Source organism: Toxotes jaculatrix, chromosome 10 (assembly GCF_017976425.1).
Source record: "Toxotes jaculatrix isolate fToxJac2 chromosome 10, fToxJac2.pri, whole genome shotgun sequence".
NCBI classification, from domain to species: Eukaryota; Metazoa; Chordata; class Actinopteri; family Toxotidae; genus Toxotes; species Toxotes jaculatrix.
In genome coordinates, this window is record NC_054403.1 from 10,380,007 (window position 1) to 10,398,120 (window position 18,114).

Sequence of the window (18,114 nt, forward strand, 5' to 3'; positions counted from 1 at the left end):
GAAAAAAAAAAAAATGAAAAAAAAAACTGACAGAGAAAATTGAGAGAATGGAATACAAACAATGGGAAGCACTTCTATGTATTCACTAGGTATGAAGAAATTTGTGAATGCAAATTAAACGTTTGGACATCCTGGTAGTGCTTTTATATCATTTTTTGAAAGTCATGCTGTGATATTTTAAAAGTGATTCATGACTTTCACGTTCTATTTTTACTTCAAAGATGTATTATAAAAGTCATTCTAGATTCTGTGCAGCCTCTTAAAATAAATTCCTATTTTATAAATATTCCGGTAACTCATGTTCTTAAGAAACAAATCAGAAACCTTGTCTCGGAATATCTACGTCACTGAACAGCCACCCTAACGGCACACACTGAGCAGGACTTTATTCATTTTCTCTAGCTCCACCAAGTGTTTTGAACATCATCTAGCAGAGAAAGCACTTTTGGCCCTGCAGCGTCTCATGGTGTGTAGTAAACTATTGGTACGACAGGAGGCTCCCAAATGGTCTGCTTGCAGTTTTTGCTCAAACTATGGCAGCAGACCTTCCTCATACATAGAAGCCCTGATGTCGTTTGTGACATCAAATTCACATAAACACTTAACAAACAGACATTTGACAAATATATTACTGTTCCAACATCCAAGGTCCTTTTGTTTCCCATTGCTGTCCACTGTGATGTGAGGTTTTTAAGGCTGTAAAGGTGCTTTTAACCTTTTTCCTTCAGAGCTTTCAGTGTAACGGTCCAGCCTCCAGCATCGCAGAGCTGAAACTCCTCCTCCTGTCCATCGTCATGTGGTTGCCGAAGAGCTGCAGCATGGATTGAGTCTCCTTCATCCTGGTAATCTTCCTGCTCCTCATCTTCCTCAAAGTCATCTGGATAGTCAGCTTGTTCTGAAATGTGAGGAACCTCTGGAAACACTATAAGAGAGAAAGACAACTTCTGTATTTAGAAGCTCATATTGTAAAACTACCAAATGCTCATCAAAAGACATAGAGGTTAAAATATAAAATATTGACTATATATACATATACATATATATAAGAACTTGTGGCCTACATAAGGATATTTAGTATAGTACATTTAAAATTTCTGCATTAATGTGTACATATAATTTCTTGTGTTGCAGAAACTATAAATCAAAATCCGACGCAGAGGACAAAATAAGGTTATTTTTAATAAAACTTTATTAGCTGTTAGTTTAGTCCCAACAAGGCCCAACAATGAAATGCAAGAAATTCTTACATGTGACTGACTCAGGCTTCGGAAACACTTGACTTAAAACTACCTGAGTGCATGTGAAGTAGTTTTAACTAGTTTCATTTTGACCAAACAGATATATGATATGTATGTGCTGAGACATTAGTATTATTAATCTAATGATGTAATATATAATACAATTACACTCACAGGAGCCATTTTACTGCAGAGGAAGTACTTTAACTTTTAATAATAATAATTTTGAAAGCAGGACTTTTAGTTTGTGGCTTATTTTTACACTGTTGTACTTTAACTTAAGTAAAGGACCACTTTTAAGAAGATGCTTCACTTTATGTTTCCAGCAGTACATTACCAATGGGCTCTGGAGAATTGCTTCTCATGGGAGACCCTGAGTGTTCGCTGCATTCTCCTACAGACGATGAGCTTTCATCCTCATCAAAGTCCTCGGGATAGTGGCAGTCACAGTGGTTTTGTCCTCCAACACACAAAGCATCACAGTCTGCCTCCTCCACATCATTGTGACAGTCCTCCATAGTGTGTTTTTCCTCTTCCCATAAGTGGGATTGACTGAGAACATGCGGCCTCAGTGTGGTGTCAGTGTCTGTGTTTTTTCCTTCCATATTAATATCATAGCTGTTCCGTTTAGATCCAGTCACAGAAGCACACTCAGTCTCTGTGTGTTTGATATTCTCTACATGATGCCGCACACAGGCAATGCTAAGTATACAGGCAGCACTTGGCCTGTTTTCTGGATTGAGGCGCAGCATCCTTTTTATCAAAGAGGAGATGTTGTCCGAGTACATGTTAGGCACAGGATTGTATTCCCCTTGAGTGATCTTGTATAACAGACTGAGAAGGTTTGAGGCTGCAAATGGAGGTCTGAGAGCACAGATCTCATAAAGCAGACAGCCGAGAGCCCAGATATCGGACTTTGAGCTGTATGGGACATCACGGCAAAGCTCAGGACTGAGGTAGCTGGGCGTCCCAACACATGTTGAGGCCATATCAGCTGTGCTGTTCATTACTCTGGATATCCCAAAGTCCCCCAACTTTACCACACCTTGCTTTGTTAGCAGTACATTTGAGGTTTTGATGTCCCTGTGCAGTATTTTAGCCGAATGTATATAATTTACAGCCAGAGTCACTTGCACAAACCATCCCATCACAGTATCCTCTGTGAACAACTGCCCTGGTTTTCTCCCTTTGACTTTGTCATCTAAGGTTCCACCATCACAATAGTTCATCACAATGTAAATACACCCATCATCAGAGTTCACAAAGGCATTGCTGCATGTCACTATGTGAGGGTGCTCCAACCTCCTGATGATCTCAGCCTCTTGGAGAACAGCTCTCTGTGTTTTTCCTGCCCTTGCGTCCCTCACTTTCACCCTCTTCACTGCGTGCAGGCTCTTCTGCTCCACATGCCTCATCAGGAACACGTCTGCTGCTCCTCCCCGTCCCAAACACAAAACCTTCTCGTACTGCTCCATGTTTTGTCTGGAGCCCACAACTAAGTGAAAACAGTGTCGAGGTGAAGGGGCACTTTTCCAACACAAGGCAGCCGTCAGCATATGCCACACAGGCTGTTTGTTTTCAATGTTGTTGCCGCGGTAACCATGTTGCACTGACTGCACTGAAACTGGATAGGACACCCAGACAGTTGAAACTGTACTTTACCTTTGCGATACTAATTAGTTTTTATTGGTAGCTCCAGCTGATTCAAGATTATTCTTTAATTCTGTAACTGATTTCACCAAGTTGTTTTTTTTTATTTAAAAACAAACAGTTCTTACATTTCTTTCATTGTGGCCTTGCATTTTTATGTCAAAGTGATAGTGTTTTTTTATTCTGTACATAGGTTATGTAATGTATTGCTTGCAATTAACAAGCGTAAACCGCTGTATCTGTTGTGGTTATCATGGTAATCAGTAATGACGTGTTTGCACAAAGGTTTTCATTATTACACCCTGAGCATAAGACAAAAGTAGAAAGCTTTCTCTGCCCACTATACTGAGAAGGGATTACAGCATTATTCTTATTCATCATTTCATATAAGAAGTAAATCAGATAAGACCTCACTGGAATAATTTATTTGCAGAATTAAAGTAAATTAGTTTCCAACAAGCACTAACCCAGACTGTTGCAACATAGTGGTAGCTTAATAAAACTTTAGCAACCTGGAGGCACAATCTATAAGCATACAGAGTTATGAAACTTTTGAGATGCTGCTGAAGGTTTATTTCCATCAGTAGAACTGAGCAAAACACTATTGTAAACTAATTATGTTTCAAAAGTTATTGCTTCTGAAGCACTGTGGACTAAAAACATCTTTAAATGATATAATATTGTAAAATATTTACAATGAAACAGAATGGGATTGCTGCAAATCTCCTTTTATTGTAAAGTGCTGTACATGACTGTTTGAAATGACGTTTAATAACACCACTCATGAGCTGAGCTCATCTCATCATGAGACGATGGTGAGAAGCCTGCAGCTGACTCACTTTCTGTGGGTGTTTCTCTAACTGGAGATAACGCTGCTTCTTTTATCAGCAATCTAAGTATTATAATATTATCTAGCCATCTAATATATCACATTTAAAGCCATTCTGAAACATTGCTACCAAGCTGTATTCACAAGAACTAATGTATCAGCTGCGTTTTTCTATGACAATTGTATGTCATGTGTCTATTTGTTGATTTTACTTGTTAGTACAATTAAACCTTTAGCACTTTTCAGAGGGGCTACTCAGAGGTTATATTGTTTTAAATAGAACAAATAGTCAGATACAACAAATATTTATTCTGCCAACAGCAATATTTCGCTTACTGTTCTAATTATGTAAAATAAATAAATAAATGAACGTCACAGATAAAAATTATGTTTTAATTCCAGGCCCCTACTAAAACACCCTTATATCCTTGCTTATATCCTGTTTCAGAAACTGATCAGTTGTAGGGTTACTGTAAATGCCCTTCTATTTAACTCTGACACATTTACAGCGATGTTTATTACTGCGCATATCACTGACAAAAATAAATAACACAAGCCTGGTAAATACATCAATAAAGAAATGCATTTTAAGCAAGCTAAAGGCATAAAAAATTAATACAAGCCCAGAATAGGTGAGGGCAATTTTAAAGACCACGGTAAACCTTGGGTTGAACTTGAAACAGTCCTTAAAAAGCAAAGGAAAATTAAAGCTGCAAGCAGCGATGACGGGCCCTCGCACCCCTTGCGACCCGCGGGAGTCGCAGCCGGCGCAGCCAAGAGTACCAGAGTCCTCCTATGTCCTCTCCTCTTCTCCCCAGTACACGTCATAGTACAAACAGGTTATTTCCTGTTACCAGCAGGGGGCGCCACGAGTAAGGCGGGAGTTTGACATATGGAGCCGTTCAGGGCAGAGCCCTCATCATGCTCATGAAGTTTGAAGATGTTTGGATAAAGTATGTGGACGTGAGAGCCATTCAAAATGTCATGGCAAATTCACCAAACGCCACCGAACTTTGGCGAGCCACAGAGGCCACGCCCTTTAACTTAGAGAAAAGCCTTTGATAACTTTTGATCATCATGGTCTTGAGGTGAGGTCCACCAGATATGAAGTTGATCGGGTGAAATCCCTAGCACGAGTTCGTCCGCATACCAATGGTGGAAAGCACTGAAATTTGGCCGCCAAAAACAAAATGGCCGACTTCCTGCTAGGTTGAGGTCATGGTGTCAAGAGACTTTTTTGTGCGTCAGGAAGTGTTCTTTATGTGTACCGATTTTCATCTTCGTACTCCAAAAAAACCCATATGGAGAGGGGTATTTTAAATCTTCAAGGGGGCGCCGTTGAGCCATTTTGCCCCGCCCAATTACAAAAACCCCATCAGAGTCTAGGACCAGCCCCCAAGAACGTGTGTATGAATTTTTAGGATCATAGGAGGTGGTTAAGGTCATTACAAATCCAAACGTAATTTCACGGCGAGGGATCGTCAGTTGCCGCGCCGCCACACAGATGCCATTGCACCCAGCTTCACGGCCTTTATAATGTAGCTTCACCACGTAGTTGGGAAGGTTGTAGAGCAGAAACCAAGCCGATGGTGTCAACTATTAAGGAGCAGTACACTTCAGAGTAAAAATAGGTCATTTCCTGTTACCAGCAGGGGACGCCACGAGTAAGGCGGGAGTTTGACATATGGAGGCGTTCAGGGCAGAGCCCTGATCAAGCTCATGAAGTTTGAAGATGTTTGGATAAAGTATGTGGACGTGAGAGCCATTCAAAATGTCATGGCAAATTCACCAAACGCCACCAAACTTTGGCGGGCCACAGAGGCCACGCCCTTTAACTTAGAGAAAAGCCTTTGATAACTTTTGATCATCATGGTCTTGAGGTGAGGTCCACCAAATATGAAGTGGATCAGGTGAAATCCCTAGCACGAGTTCGTCCGCATACCAATGGTGTATTTCGCCAAAATCGCCAACTTCCGACCACAATGGCGGACTTCCTGTTGGGTTGAGGTCATGGTGTCAAGAGACTTTTTGGTGTGTCTCGGTATGATCAACATGTGTACCAATTTTCATGCACCTATGACAAACTAAGCCCAATGGGAGGGGGGTTTTGAAAATTTCAAGGGGGCGCTGCGGAGCCATTTGGCCCCCCCCATTTACAACGACCACAAAATATCAAATTTTTCACCAGACCTGATGAGTGTGCAAAATTTCAGGCGTTTTAGAGCATGGGAAGGGGTTGAAAAATGCAGTTGTTTGGGAGGAATAATAATAATAATAATAATAATTAAAGCTGCAAGCAGCGATGACGGGCCCTCGCACCCCTTGCGACCCGCGGGAGTCGCAGCCGGCGCAGCCAAGAGTACCAGAGTCCTCCTATGTCCTCTCCTCTTCTCCCCAGTACACGTCATAGTACAAACAGGTTATTTCCTGTTACCAGCAGGGGGCGCCACGAGTAAGGCGGGAGTTTGACATATGGAGGCGTTCCGGGCAGAGCCGTCATCATGCTCATAAAGTTTGAAGATGTTTGGATAAAGTATGTGGACGTGAGAGCCATTCAAAATGTCATGGCAAATTCAACAAACGCCACCGAACTTTGGCGGGCCACAGAGGCCACGCCCTTTAACTTAGAGAAAAGCCTTTGATAACTTTTGATCATCATGGTCTTGAGGTGAGGTCCTCCAGATATGAAGTTGATCGGGTGAAATCCCTAGCACGAGTTCATCCGCATACCAATGGTGGAAAGCAGTGAAATTTGGCCGCCAAAAACAACATGGCCGACTTCCTGCTAGGTTGAGGTCATGGTGTCAAGAGACTTTTTTGTGCGTCAGGAAGTGTTCTTTATGTGTACCGATTTTCATCTTCGTACTCCAAAAAAACCCATATGGAGAGGGGTATTTTAAATATTCAAGGGGGCGCCGTTGAGCCATTTTGCCCCGCCCAATTACAAAAACCCCATCAGAGTCTAGGACCAGCCCCCAAGAACGTGTGTATGAATTTTTATGATCATAGGAGGTGGTTAAGGTCATTACAAATCCAAACGTAATTTCACGGCGAGGGATCGTCAGTTGCCGCGCCGCCACACAGAAGCCATTGCACCCAGCTTCACGGCCTTTATAATGTAGCTTCACCAAGTAGTTGGGAAGGTTGTAGAGCAGAAACCAAGCCGATGGTGTCAACTATTAAGGAGCAGTACACTTCAGAGTAAAAATAGGTCATTTCCTGTTACCAGCAGGGGACGCCACGAGTAAGGCGGGAGTTTGACATATGGAGGTGTTCAGGGCAGAGCCCTGATCATGCTCATGAAGTTTGAAGATGTTTGGATAAAGTATGTGGACGTGAGAGCCATTCAAAATGTCATGGAAAATTCACCAAACGCCACCAAACTTTGGCGGGCCACAGAGGCCACGCCCTTTAACTTAGAGAAAAGCCTTTGATAACTTTTGATCATCATGGTCTTGAGGTGAGGTCCACCAAATATGAAGTGGATCGGGTGAAATCCCTAGCACGAGTTCGTCCGCATACCAATGGTGTAATTCGCCAAAATCGCCAACTTCCGACCACAATGGCGGACTTCCTGTTGGGTTGAGGTCATGGTGTCAAGAGACTTTTTGGTGTGTCTCGGTATGATCAACATGTGTACCAATTTTCATGCACCTATGACAAACTAAGCCCAATGGGAGGGGGGTTTTGAAAATTTCAAGGGGGCGCTGCGGAGCCATTTTGCCCCCCCCATTTACAACGACCACAAAATATCAAATTTTTCACCAGACCTGATGACTGTGCCAAATTTCAGGCGTTTTACAGCATGGGAAGGGGTTGAAAAATGCAGTTGTTTGGGAGGAATAATAATAATAATAATAATAATAATAAACATTAGAAAAACAATAGGGCCTTCGCACCACTCGGTGCTCGGGCCCTAATAATAAACATTAGAAAAACAATAGGGCCTTCGCACCACTCGGTGCTCGGGCCCTAATTATATGTTTCTGGTTCACGCATACTAGGTGGCGCTGTGGACCGGTAACTGGCTGCAATCTGCTAATAACTGGCTGAAGAAGAAGAGTCGTATGCGCGTTCTGCGCAGGTCACTGCGCATGTTAGTCACAACAGAGCATGAGAGCGTGCTATTAGTTTTTCCTTTTTTCCATTGTTCTGTAAATTTCTGTGTACTTTAAGCTGAAATGCCACCAAAGGGTAAAGGTGGCAAAGGTGGTAAAGGTCAGTGGTCATTACCTGTGTACCGTTTGTTATGTGTTGCGTACTTTTAATTTGAAATCAGCTGCAATTACTCGCCTGTATAGCAAACAACTGCCATACATGTTTCTATGTAATGTTTTAATGTCAGGACGTGGGTTATTCTTGTTTTAACATCTTTGTATGTTGTTGCTGTTGTTGTGTTGACATGGTGCTGAACCCTGGTACTGGGTAGGAGCTGCTTCAGGAAGTGCAGAGGCCGATAAGAAAGAAAAAGCACCTAAGGGAGGCACGGCTGTGAAGGTAATATTTATAGCTGCGTCTTTGTCAGCGGCTGCACTGCAGAAGTCAAATGCGATTTTACGGGGAATTTTACCCGACGATCGCTGCCCTCGTCCTGTCCTCCCACCACAAAATGACTTTTGCATGAGCTCACTTCAACCACATGTTGGTGTGAATGTGTGGTTGGGCTTTTCTCAGCTTTTGCACTTGAGCATTGTTGACAGCAGTGTACAGTCTGTCGTTGCCCACCCCTCAAAGAGAAAATGAAGCCTGGTAATTGTTGTGATATTTTCCTTTGAGGTTCTGCTCCATGTTGACGTGATTGCGTCACATAATTTTTGTGATTATGTGATGCAATTACGTCTTTTTGTGATGCATCACATCACAGTCATGCTGCCAATCTCCTGTTTTACCACATCCAAAAGGTGACGTATTAGATTCAAATTTTACTGGGGAGGCCGCTGAAGTACACTGAACTCATCATCATGTTCCTGCAACCCATTTGAGAGGACTATTGCTTTGTCATGGTTGAAGTTTCCATTTGAAGAAATACTCGCACCAGCCCGTCTGGCACCAGCAGTCATGCCACAGTCAGAATCATTAAGATGTTTCCTTGTTTCCTATGCGTTGTTTAGTTCTGGAAGTCTAAATATACTTTTATTGTCTATGTTCCCCAGGTTCGGCATATCCTCTGTGAAAAACATGGAAAATGCATGGAGGCAATGGAGAAACTGAAGGCTGGAGTCCGTTTCAGTGAAGTAGCATCACAGTACAGTGAAGACAAAGCTAGACAAGGAGTAAGAACATACTCTCATAATCAGCTGTACAGCTTTTGGTGAGGTTCAAATACAATAACAATACACACAGTGATGGACACTGTGTGTATTGTTATTGTATTAATTGCTTGCTTGCTTTTTATAATCATGGTATTAACTATAAATCCTAACAGTGATGGTCTTCTGAATTATTCCTCTTGTAATGTAATGTAGAAATTGAAAATTCCATTTTGTTGTGGAAAGCTGCTTCTCAATTCAGGCGGTGCCTCCTTTGAAGTGGGATTTTCAAAACTGATTACGTCTTAACTGTTGGTGCTAGATGTGGGGAATGTTACTCATGATGTACATCCCTAAACTTCACAGTGAGTTCTCAAGGGTGATGAATGATTCTTGTTTACTCATGGAAATATGTGTAATTTTCCCCCCCGGCTCTGTACCCCTCTTCATGCTTATTCAGTCCTGAAACCCACCCCAACACCTACACTGGTGTATTGTTAGCTACTGGGAAGCTTTAATAGATATTAAGGCTATTTTTAGTACAGTTAAGCATTTATTGCTCATGTTCAGTCACCTTTTCTGACATGGTACCCAGATTAGGTGCGTACTGTGTGTCATGACTGTTGTGTCACTGACAGGGTGATCTTGGGTGGATGACTCGGGGATCGATGGTTGGGCCTTTCCAGGATGCAGCATTTGCCCTGCCGGTCAGTTCCATGGATAAACCTGTCTACACAGACCCTCCTGTCAAGACTAAGTTTGGGTACCACATCATCATGGTAGAAGGAAAAAAGTGAGATTGCTCAGCATTTGAAATGACAGATTCCACCATTTGCTATGTTGTGAAACTGATGATTTCCTGGATTCACTTCTTTATATTTTGCTAAATGTTTAAGAATAGGAAAAGAAAATGATCCTGGTGTTAAATACTAACAGGTTTGTCTTTCTACCATACTGACCACTCAGTTTGAAAGAATATTTTTACAACCTTACCTTTTACATTTGCATTATCACCTGGGTTTTCCTTTGCAGTTTGGTTAAAGTTTGTGGAACACAAACCAGAAAATTGACAAATAAATGCATTTTCACTCATGTAGTACAAAATGTGTAAGGTTTGTTTATGTGTGTCTGTGTGACAGAGAAACACTTGGTGACCTCACTTCTCCACAGCTTCTGCTTTAGTCTTTCAGAAAGTGATGTCATTACAGTGATATCTCATGATTCTTATCTTCTGGAAATATAACCCATATCTGTAATTACGTAAAGTCAGAGCTGTTCAAAAGGCATGAAGTTTCTGCTTCTATAGCTAAAAAATAGGCATCACCAGTTTTATTTGGTAAATAAGAGATAAAACAATTATGTGACATTTACCAGCGAAAGCTGTTACAAATAAAGTCTAATTCCTCAACAGGGTTGCCAGCAGTGATTATCTGCATTATCAATTAACTTGCTGATTATTTTCTCAGTCTGTCTTTCATGTGGTCTATAAAATACTGGAGGACTGTGATGTCATCAAATGACTTGTTTCATCCAACCATCACTAAGACCTAAAGATACTCAGGTCACTATCACATAAAGACAAAGAAAAGCAACAAATAAGCCCCACAACTGAAATGCCTGAATTAGTGTATATAAGTGAAATGATTAACTGATTAAAAAGAAAGTTGATTATTTTTCTGTTGATTAATTGATTTGATCAGTTTCTGAATTATTACTGGTAGTTCAGTATTAGTGTTAAGTAGTTTGTACCCTTTTTTCTGTAATTCAACGATATAAATTTGGAGATTTGACTCATTAACTTAAATGTCAAAGATGATGAGGGTGAATGATTTTAATTTTTGACAGGCGTAGTGACATCCTGGCCGCCAGGTGGCGGTAGTTCGCTGAGGCTGTGACAGCACGGCCTGCACCGGGAAAAGGCAGTTGACGTTGTTACGCCTTGCTAGATGATTGGCGAGGTAAGATGGCGGCGCCAGAGGAGCCAGAATTATCCCAGGCGCAGACCGAAAAACTCCTCCAGTTTCAGGTGGGCGACCTAAATACAACACTAACACGTGTCCGTTAGAAACCTCATATGCTAATATGTTATCGTTGATACGGAATCACCGTAAACAGAAGAAATGGTGTGTGTTGAAACGCTTTTTGCACAGTCAACTTCGGTAACGCTACCCCCAGCCCCCTAACGCTACCCGTCAACTGGAGTCACAGCTAACGTTAGCAAAGCTAGCTAACATTAGCTAAGCTAGCTAACAAGTTAGCAAACCTTATGGGCCATGTTTGAACTTACATAGCATAACGTTTGTTAAATTTTACTCATAGACATATACCCAGTCCAACTTTGTTCATCAGCATCACTCGTGCTGCCTTTTGATTTGGTTTTTGACTTAACGTCAACTTGGCTAACGTTAGGTTTCCACTGACGCTCCCTCAAACACTTGCTGAGTTAACATTAGCACAGCAGTCATGATCGAGCTGTCACTGAAGTTTCTCAGCCACACAATTGTTTGTAGCTAAGCCAAATGAAATAGTCAGTGTCATAATCATTAGAGCTATGCAACTTTCCGCGCTCTTTGATTTGTCGGAGCTCTCTTAGTCTGTAGTTAAAAGGCTTGTCGTGAAAGGCTCTTAATATTTTTTGAAGAGCTAGCTAACCTTAAACATCAGCCCGCTCGGTGTAAACGTTTTTTCTCTGTTTATGCTGACTTTCATTTTTAGTTTACTTGGCTGCGCGATTAAATGGTAACTATTGAGCGTTGGTAATGCTTTCATTTTGACTCCTCTGACAACTGAGCCAGTTTATGATTAGCTAACTTTATTCATGAGGAAGCAAAGCCGTAGCGTATGATCTACAGGAGGAAGCCCTGGCTGTACATGTACTAACGTGCTTTTCTGCCTTTCTGTTGGGCTTGAGGACTTATGTGTGACTTTATTTTTGTGTTTAACAGGACCTAACTGGGTTGGAGTCAATGGACCAATGCCGTCGAACGTTAGAACAGCATAATTGGAACATAGAGGTAAAGTCGTGTTTAAGTCTCAGAGGGTTTACAATTGGATTTTCACGGCACTATTCGCATTATTATTCCTGTACATATTCTATAAAATGTGCTGGCTTGCTCTGATTCATCTGCCATTCTCCTTTATTTATTTATTTATTTATTTCATTTCATTTCATTTCTTTACATTAAATGAAGGACTTTGCTGAAGGGTGGTTTGTTTATTTCTGTGTGTTTCAGGCAGCAGTACAAGACAGACTTAATGAGCAGGAAGGAGTGCCCAGTGTGTTTAACCCTCCACCATCCAGACCATTACAGGTCAATACAGCAGACCATAGAGTATATAGTTACATCGTGTCAAGGCCACAACCCAGGGTAGGTCTGCAGGCTTTCATATATGTGCTTTAGGCTGATATCTCTGCACAGCTAGAGAATATTTTCGACTCACAATATAATATGAGAATTCATGTTAAATCCTCAAAGTATTTTTGTAACATTTTTGTTCATGCTTGACAGATAGTCATATTCTAGCTGGATCTAGCTGGATGCAGATGTATGTTTTTGTTAATGAAATCTCTTAGTTACTGTTCTGATATAATAAGTTGGGTGACTGTGTTCATTTTAAGCTTGTCCTTCGAGGAGTACTCACTCTAAATGTTGTGTTCTTCATTGAAGTGATTTCTTTGTTTTTAATTGTATTTTTAGTGCACAAAACAAGCCCTCGAATTTTTTTAATAAACTGCATTGGTTCTTCTTTTCAGGGATTGCTAGGATGGAGTTACTACTTGATAATGCTGCCATTCAGATTTACATATTACACACTTCTGGACATATTCAGGTAATTCAAGCACATTGGTTTAAACTAGTAAAGTGGAAAGAGGAAGGTCACTGATCGCCACAGTGTCTTTTTCTCCAAGGTTTGCCCTGCGGTTCATCAGGCCAGATCCTCGTGGTCGTGTGACAGACCCTGTCGGAGATGTTGTGTCCTTCATTCATAGCTTTGAGGAGAAGTATGGTCGGGCACACCCTGTATTTTACCAGGGAACATACAGTCAGGTAAGTTCAGAGACATACACACGTTTTTGGGGGTTTCTTTTGTTTTGTTTTTTTCAGATATAGTCAAGTTCAGTCATTCAACAAGGTAAAACTGCAACATGTTGTATTGCTTTTGTTTACTGTGACACATGTAGGCACTGAATGATGCCAAACGGGAACTCCGCTACCTATTAGTGTACCTTCATGGGGATGACCATCAAGATACTGACGAGTTTTGCCGGTACAGTACTTATTTTTTATCCCTATGTCACCTGAGTGCCAGCCATCAGAATATGTTACACACCACCTGTTGTCTGTTTAGCACAGCTACTAGAGTTTGCACATTTAAGCACATAAAACCTGTAATATATTTATATTTGCACTCAGTGTTTTTTAGCCATGTGCATTTGAAAAAGGTCTCTGTTAAATTGTTTTGTGCGTTTTGTGATCTGTTACCTCATAGTTCCACGTTATGTACAGAAGAGGTCATAACCTTCCTCAACACACGAATGCTCTTTTGGGCATGCTCAACCAGCAAGCCTGAGGGCTACAGAGGTATGCAAATTTATTGTTCTTGTTCTTGTTTAACTCTTCATTGTGTGTGTGTGTGTGTGTGTGGGGGGGGGGGGGTGGTCATGGTCGTGGTGGGTGGCTGAACTGACCTTCTAAAGTAATAAAATGAGTAACAGCAGCACTGTGGAAACAATGAGATAGTGACTGTATAGTATTTGGGTATTCCAGTGTCTCAAGCATTGCGGGAGAACACCTATCCATTCCTGGCCATGATAATGCTGAAGGACCGCAAGATGACCGTGGTGGGAAGGCTCGAGGGCCTGATTCAGCCAGAGGACCTCATCAATCAGCTCACCTTCATCATGGATGCCAACCAAACATATCTGATGTCAGAGCGCCTTGAACGGTATGGGAAATCAATAAATTCATAATCGATTGCTTTCCTGTCATCTCACCTAATGGTAGGAACATTGGAAGTTACATGTTGTTTTTATTAAAGTTCATAAGTATGACTGTCTGGAGCAATTTGCTAAATTTTCAGTCAACTTTACTGTCTTCTGTCTAATGCCACACTCTGCTTGTGTACAGGAATAGGTTAGTAGATAATGACTGATGTTTCTGTGTCAGGGAGGAGAGGAACCAGACCCAAGTGCTAAGGCAGCAGCAGGATGAGGCCTATCTGGCCTCCCTCCGTGCCGACCAGGAGAAGGACCGAAAGAAAAGGGAGGAGCAGGAGCAGCGCAGGCAAGAGGAGGAGAAGGTCCGACAGAGTGCTCTTGCTGAGGAGCGGAGACGAAGAGTGAGTTTTATTTTCCATTTATGTTTTAAATGCCAATGTGTGCATGAAGTCCTCAACTAATCTTTTTTTTTTAATACATAAAGTACACAAAAGTCTTTCTTTTCTGATTCATGTGGACACTTTTTGTTCTGTGACTCCAGACACTCGAAGAGGAGAAGGAGAGGAAGTCAGAGTGTCTTCCCCCAGAGCCACCTGCAGATGATCCCGAGAGTGTCAAAATAGTGTTTAAGCTGCCCAATGACACACGGGTAGAGAGACGATTCCTCTTCGGGCAGTCTCTGACGGTGAGTACCGCATGACTCTGTTTACTCAGGTGAGTCTGGTTGATATATCTTATCCAGGGGTTTACAGTTTTGTTTGACAATTAAATCTGATTTTGTTAAACCTAAAATAAATTTTAATCTCTGGGTGTCAAACATAGACTGTATAAGACATGGACTCAGCACCCGTGACGTCACCCATTGGTTTCGGGGCGTCAGTTTTATGACCAAACCATGGGCATTTGAGCTGCGCCATCTTGGATTTTAGTGGGAGTGTACTTTCCATATTTGGCGGAGACTCTATGGGTCAGTTGGCCGAGAACCCGCCCACTTAGCTCGCAGCAATGTTTAATATTTACCGACTTTCACCGCTGCCTCCACCCACTATCCACTTACAGTTACAGCAGCACACTGCTGCGGAAGTGATCCTCACTGCTGAAACCTACAACTCCCCCCTTGGTGTCAAACCATGTGTTTGTATGGCAACGTAACAAGAGATTTATGTTAGTTTTCGGCTGGAATAAAATCCTGCGCTGTCATAGGATGCGACCCAAGACCGTTCATCTAATACAGATTTTGTCCACAAGTGAATGAAATCATTTTTTCAGATACTCTTCACTGAACGGCTTCATTGCTTTAATAATTAATTATTTGCCTACTCATTTGCCCGTTTCTGCTTTTACAGGTAATATACGACTTCCTTTTCTCTTTGAAAGAAACCCCAGAGAAATTTCAGATAGTTACAAACTTCCCTCGCAGAGTCCTGCCCTGTCTCCCGACTGAAGAGCAGCCGAACCCTCCCACACTGAAAGAGGCAGGACTCAGCCGCTCCGAGGTCCTTTTTGTTCAGGACCTTACGGACGATTAATAGATGACATACCTCCTGTATGTGGAAATGCGTTTTCCTTCAATGCCCACCCGCCCCACCCCACCCCACCCCACCCCACCACCCCCTTTTTTTCTTTTTACTTCTTTTGTTAAAAATGGCCATTATGCACAAGGGATCATTGAGATAAAATCCTGACCTGGAAAAATTAAAACCACCCTGCATCAAGTCTTTGTTTGGTTGTGTTTACAGGGTTCCCAGTAGCCTGGAAAGTCTTGAATTTTATCAAATAAATATTTCTTGAAGTCCTTCCTTGAACTCATCTTTGTATCTGTGTGGAGAAAGAAGTTTGTTTTTCAGTGTCTGTACTAGTTACCAGTTAATTCTTGTCCTTCCTCACCAGTAATTATTGCAGCAAAGGATTAATCTTCTACTGAAATATATACTGAAACAGTAGCATAGCTTTGTGCAAAACCAGAACCATATCCCAAATTAGTTCATGTCAACTGGGTAACTGAGGAAGGCTGGTTGTATTAATACCTTCTGATACACACAGGATGCAGCATTGAGAAGTATGGATTTCTATGATGGTGTGAATGCCTTGGCTATTTTTGTTATGTCTAAGACTAGATGTTTGCTCCATTTGTCCTAATTCAACACCCTTTTTGCCTTAAGTTTACACATGCTTCCTCCACAGTGACTGACAAGCACAGAACTGGTCTAAGTTTAGTTTGGTACTGCTGTGATTGTTAATCCATGTGGTGTGGAGAGCAAATGTACTACTTCAGGGAGCAGGTTGGTGGATTTGGACATAAAGGAAATATGGGAACCCTGTTTTAAATGAGCCATGACCTGTACATAAGTTAGATATTTAAAACCTCCAAATTTACCTGACTCTTATTATTTTTTTGTTTTTGTTTTGTTTTTTGACTCATCTGTGTCATAAAATGACCAAATGCAGGTTGGTTACTATGTAAAGCAGACTGCCTCAAGCTCATGAAATTTAAAAAGACAATATTTAACAGAGGCCACAGCTTTTATATGTGGCTTTATCTAGTATAGTACAAGTCTGCCCATAGTGTGCCTGTGGTTACTCATAGATGCCTGTTTTGCCTGTAACATCTAAATGGGCTCATGTAAAGATGTAATTTTCCAACTATAAATTAAAAACATTTTAAAAATGCGGTTTCATTGAGAATGTACGACTTACTTGTAACGACGTGTATCAGATCAGCTGTTTGATTTGAAGAGTAGGAAAACACCCTGAACAATTTTTGATGAGTGGGATATTTTAGGTTTTCACTAGAAAGCCATTTAAAGTACACTGAGGATTCAGTGTCATTCTAAGTGCTGCAATTTCGCCTTTCAATAGCCTTAAGTCAGATAAGACAAGTGTGATATTGGTATACATCATACATTTATTAGTGAACAACCCTCTCAGATCAGCCACAACAATAAAAAAAAAAATATGATTGCACTACTTGGTAAAGCATAACTAGCAACTTTCATTTAAAAAAAGTACAAATCTTAAAAATTTCAAACAGTATACAGATGTATATATAATACACTAACTAGTTATGTTAAATGCTACAAACAATATGATTCCAATGGAATGAAAAATTATAACATTAATAAGAACCATTTCCTATATATAATATATATTAGTTGTTTTCTCCCCCGCCCCTCCCCCACCCCAATACAAACATGGAAAAAATGAGGTAACTGTAAATGTGCAAGTACCAAAGCAAAATATCTGCCTAACACAGAACACATGCCCCTGGCTCTGTTGGCGGGTGGGTAGTCTGGTGTTCAGGCAAGGACCCCTAGAGGCCAGGGAGAGTAAGAACAGTAAACCACTATCCCACCACAGCAAAAATCATTGGTAAACAATAAATGGCATCTACGGAGCAATCAATCACAAATCCTAAATAAATTTTAGCTGCTTATTGGAACACGTTTTTGCACCACACAAGCTGTGAGATTATTCAATAACTCTTAACAGAAAGACTACAAGACTCTTCTCAGTTGTCATTAAAAATTACCTCATTACCTAGGCCTTAATGGGAGGTTCTCTTTTTATTTAACAGGGTAGCTGGATATTGTCAATTAAATATTTACTCCAAAAATAACAGTGCTAACATCAACATGAATTAAGGTATCTATATGTGAACAATACATTTTAAGATATTGATACACTGAGAGGAAGAGCCTGATAGGCAGGTACAGTACTACACTGAAATAAGTATGACAACACTTTATTCTTTTTTTAAATCCCTTAAACTATATTGATTTTTCACTGACATTGTTTAGGGGTATTAGTATAACATGCTTTAAGAATACATGGGATCCATGACAAACTATTGCATTCACGCAAGTGAGTTTTCATACCTAAAAGCAGAACATCTAGCACCTTTTCACTATGGCTTTTGATAAACTACAGTAGTTTCAGAGCATGTTATTTTCAGTCGTTAGGGCAATAACAGTAACACAATGTATGTAAGAATTTCTGGATTCAAGACCAGTTTTTTTTTTCTATAAAATGAAGTTAGCGCAATAAAATCTTGTAGTCATTCAGTTCTATTACAAATGTGTGCAGTACAATGCATGGCAGTTATCAGCTGAGCGTTAAGATCCAAACCCCCAGAACCCAAAGCCAACTAGAGCTAAAAATCAGTTGGGATCTGGTTGACAAGCATGCATATTGTGCACCATTAAATAGGTC

At 41.0% G+C, this 18,114-nt stretch overlaps 3 protein-coding genes across 3 annotated transcripts; 2 read left to right on the forward strand and 1 right to left on the reverse strand.

Annotated features, from left to right (window-relative positions):
- Nucleotides 1–1,552: 1,552 nt before the first annotated feature.
- Nucleotides 1,553–2,713, reverse strand: nek12 (NIMA-related kinase 12). Its single transcript, XM_041048882.1, has one exon. It carries the CDS (start codon nt 2,711–2,713, stop codon nt 1,553–1,555), a length of 1,161 nt encoding a protein of 386 aa, XP_040904816.1.
- A 5,062-nt stretch (nt 2,714–7,775) lies between these two features.
- On the forward strand, nt 7,776–10,374 carry pin4 (protein (peptidylprolyl cis/trans isomerase) NIMA-interacting, 4 (parvulin)). Its single transcript, XM_041048593.1, has 4 exons — nt 7,776–7,935; nt 8,147–8,214; nt 8,871–8,990; nt 9,605–10,374. Exons 1-4 carry the CDS (start codon nt 7,899–7,901, stop codon nt 9,761–9,763), a joined length of 384 nt encoding a protein of 127 aa, XP_040904527.1. The 5' UTR covers nt 7,776–7,898; the 3' UTR covers nt 9,764–10,374.
- Nucleotides 10,375–10,875: 501 nt separating this feature from the next.
- On the forward strand, nt 10,876–16,575 carry faf2 (Fas associated factor family member 2). Its single transcript, XM_041048868.1, has 11 exons — nt 10,876–10,992; nt 11,912–11,980; nt 12,200–12,334; nt 12,721–12,797; nt 12,877–13,015; nt 13,150–13,235; nt 13,458–13,549; nt 13,736–13,913; nt 14,135–14,306; nt 14,447–14,590; nt 15,252–16,575. Exons 1-11 carry the CDS (start codon nt 10,930–10,932, stop codon nt 15,432–15,434), a joined length of 1,338 nt encoding a protein of 445 aa, XP_040904802.1. The 5' UTR covers nt 10,876–10,929; the 3' UTR covers nt 15,435–16,575.
- Nucleotides 16,576–18,114: the final 1,539 nt, after the last annotated feature.